Source organism: Gastrolobium bilobum, unplaced genomic scaffold (genome assembly GCF_033153095.1).
Source record: "Gastrolobium bilobum isolate Gb01-03AN ecotype WA unplaced genomic scaffold, APGP_CSIRO_Gbil_v1 utg14059, whole genome shotgun sequence".
In the NCBI taxonomy this organism is placed as follows: domain Eukaryota; kingdom Viridiplantae; phylum Streptophyta; class Magnoliopsida; order Fabales; family Fabaceae; genus Gastrolobium; species Gastrolobium bilobum.
The window spans coordinates 282573-285600 of NW_026897249.1; the positions used below are offsets into that span (position 1 = coordinate 282573).

General features: G+C 36.5%; 1 protein-coding gene across 1 annotated transcript; it reads right to left on the reverse strand.

Annotated features, from left to right (window-relative positions):
* Positions 1-623: 623 nt before the first annotated feature.
* Positions 624-1340, reverse strand: LOC133305216 (uncharacterized). The gene has a single exon (XM_061505359.1). It carries the CDS (start codon positions 1338-1340, stop codon positions 642-644), a length of 699 nt encoding a protein of 232 aa, XP_061361343.1. The 3' UTR covers positions 624-641.
* Positions 1341-3028: the final 1688 nt, after the last annotated feature.

The following is a 3028-nucleotide window of genomic DNA, read 5'->3' on the forward strand; positions in this document are numbered from 1 at the left end:
ATATCAATACATGCAGTTCAGAAGATTTTTTTTTTGCACATAAAGTTCAGAAGATTTTAGATACCTGTAATTTTCCCATTGATTAATTTTGTCTATTTTGGTGTAAGACCAACTAAACGGTTACCCAAACTTCTTGTAATATAAAGGACTTAGTTCATCAATATAGTGCATCATATTTTTTCTGATCAGATGCATTTGTTCCTTCTTACTTCAGAATGTGCAAAAAAATTATTTCTAATTTTTCAGTATTATGCAGCTAAGTTTGGAAAGTCCTACCAATGCATTAGACTCCCCCTATGCTTGATCAAATCAAAACACCCATGGGGGTTTGTGTTTCTTATTTATTTATTTATTTAGTTCAGCAGAAAATCCACATGTTCATTTTAGATGTAAGTTAAAAAAACTTTAATTTTTGTGGCAAAATGATTTGGTACTTTTTTAAGACAGAGAAAAAAACTAAAGAAAAAAACACAGAAATTCTAGAATGTGGTATGACAGAGTGAATCTACATTAAATTTTTCAGAAGGAACAAAATATGGAACATGCATATATAATATAAAGATAGCAATGAAGCAAAAATAACAAAAGGGGAAGAGACATATATAAAGAGATAGTGGCTGCAAATTATTTGTTACTTTGTACTAAATGCCTACTGCAAAGGCATCAATCTTAGAGGAAATGCTCCAACTGGTGCTGGAAAGGCTCCACTGATCAGAAACTGTGTCTGCAGCTGCAGATGAAATACCACCAGCAACCCCACATTTTGCTACAGTCCTTACACTCTCTATCAACTCCTTGGTGCGAGCCTCTTGTGCCAAAATGTCAAGCAACTGTTCCGGGGTGATCACCAGCTTCACTTTCCAAAATCTACTGCTACCACCACCAGTGGAGCAGCTATTACTAGCACTGTTCCTGCTAGAGAAGGGTTCAATGGAGGACCTCTTGAGCAACCCAATTCCCTGGTGGTGGTGCTGGTAGTCCAATGACATTCTATATAGGGCAGGGTGCGAGGTTGTAGGAACACTATGAGATCGAACATGGCCTTGTCTAACAACATGGCTATCAACACCACATGGAGTATCTGCATTGTTATTTTTGTTGTTGTTGTTGTTGTTGTTGAGTGGCAGCAAATAGTAAGAGTGGCCTGCAACCAACTCATCGAATTGGCTGAGTGGTTTCCAAAAGAGGTCATGGCTTCTGAAAATGGCATGCCCCGGGAACTCATTGGTGATGAAACTCACGGTTACTGGAGCACTGAATTCCATGATGCCACCGTTTGATGTTATTACTTTGATAACTGCATCAGAATCTGCCATGGCCCCGAAGAAGCAGTTTCCCATCTTGGACTTCAAACCTATATGATGATGATAAAGTAGTAATGGTGATCTTCTTTGTCTTTATATATGGTAGCTACTAGCCTATATGCTTGGAGGGAATTGTAGAGCGGGAAACTTGTGCAGAAGAAAAGTAGAGCTTGTTTTGTGGTCGGTTAGATTCTTCTTTGTGAGCTTTGACAAAAGCTAAGGGCAGCCTATGCTCCCATCATTATGCAATTAGGCTAGGGATGCCTAATCATCATGAGAGGAAAAAAAAAAGGGTTAGCAAAAGTTTTTGGATCTCCTTATTGTACATACTCAATTCACGTAATGCAAGAGTAGATTTTGATATTTGGTTTAAGAAACTCCATGGTGAGAATCTAATCTTAAAATAAATAAATGGTCTACCTTGTCTACTGTTAAAATCTTCCTTTTGTTTAAAAATGAGGATAATAAGTGTTAGAGAATAGTATAAACCATTAAAAAGTTCCCACCCATCAGCTTAAATTTTTGGGTTGGATTGGTTCTTTACATAGTATCAGAGCCTCGTGTCCCGGGTTCGATCCTCACCGCTTCACTTTCTCTTGTGGAATTTTATTAACACAGGTGGGCCTGTGCTGGGCTCTCGTGTGAGAGAGCATGTAAGAGAATAATATAAATCATCAAAAAAAATTTCACCCATCAATTTAAGTTTTTGGGTTGAATTAGGATTTTAATATCATATTATATAATCATAAAGATTCTAAAATTTATATATATGATTAATAAGTCTTAGATATAGTGCTTGTACTGCAGTCCCAGTACCCAGCATGTGAACGCGGGAACAAGAATTTACTTTACCAATTTATACATGGTTTACCCAGTCAAAGAAAAAAAATACATAAATGGGCCAGTGTATGTTGCTTTAATCCTTTATTAATCACAAAGGAAGAAAAATATTGTTCCAACTCAATTTTGGTCCCACTAGGATCAGCCCAAGAGTAGGAAAGCAAAAGCGCCAGTACCTATCACTTGGCCGACTTCATTGGCCTTTTTCTTTTTCCTTTTTGGACATTTGTTGTTTGATTATTATTGTAAAGAATTTTGGGATACACCATCCTAAGAACTAGCTTTTGAGTGGTGACCACAAGATTTTTAACATGGTATTCTGGTATTAGAGCGTTCGAAATCTCACTGCCTCCCACTTTTTTTATAGTGGAATTTCCACATGTAGGTGGACTTGTATGTTGTCCACCCTTCAAGCTAAATGAGCTCTCATGTGAGGGGACGTGTTGAGATATCCCAAAGTTCTTTACAATTATGATGCGAAGACAGACATTTATAAATCTGTTTGCCTAGATTATGGAATAAAGTTACTAACTCCAATTAAGTACTTTTTCTTTTCTTTTCCTTTTTTTTTCTCCTTATTTTGGTCAAGTAGTGCTTTAGATTTTGCTGTAATTCTAGCTCATATTGTAGTTCAATTTTGCTTTGCATGTCACTTGGGAGAAGTTGGGCAGAATCGACATGAAAGTTGAAAAACAGAATCATTCCATGTGGGAATGAAACCCCATTAGCTATTATTCATTGGGGTTTTATAGGAATTATGTGGTAGGAAAAGTGATTGAGTAATGTTATAGAGATTCGTTTTGTGTGCTATAATTTTTTTCTTTTTTTGCTTTAAAAAGTGTGGGTCCCACAAAATGTTGTGTGTGTAGAAAAAATTTTCTGAT

Coding starts and splice junctions, on each gene's coding strand:
- LOC133305216 (XM_061505359.1), bottom strand. CDS start 1,340: ATGGGAAACTGCTTCTTCGGGGCCATGGCAGATTCTGATGCAGTTATC.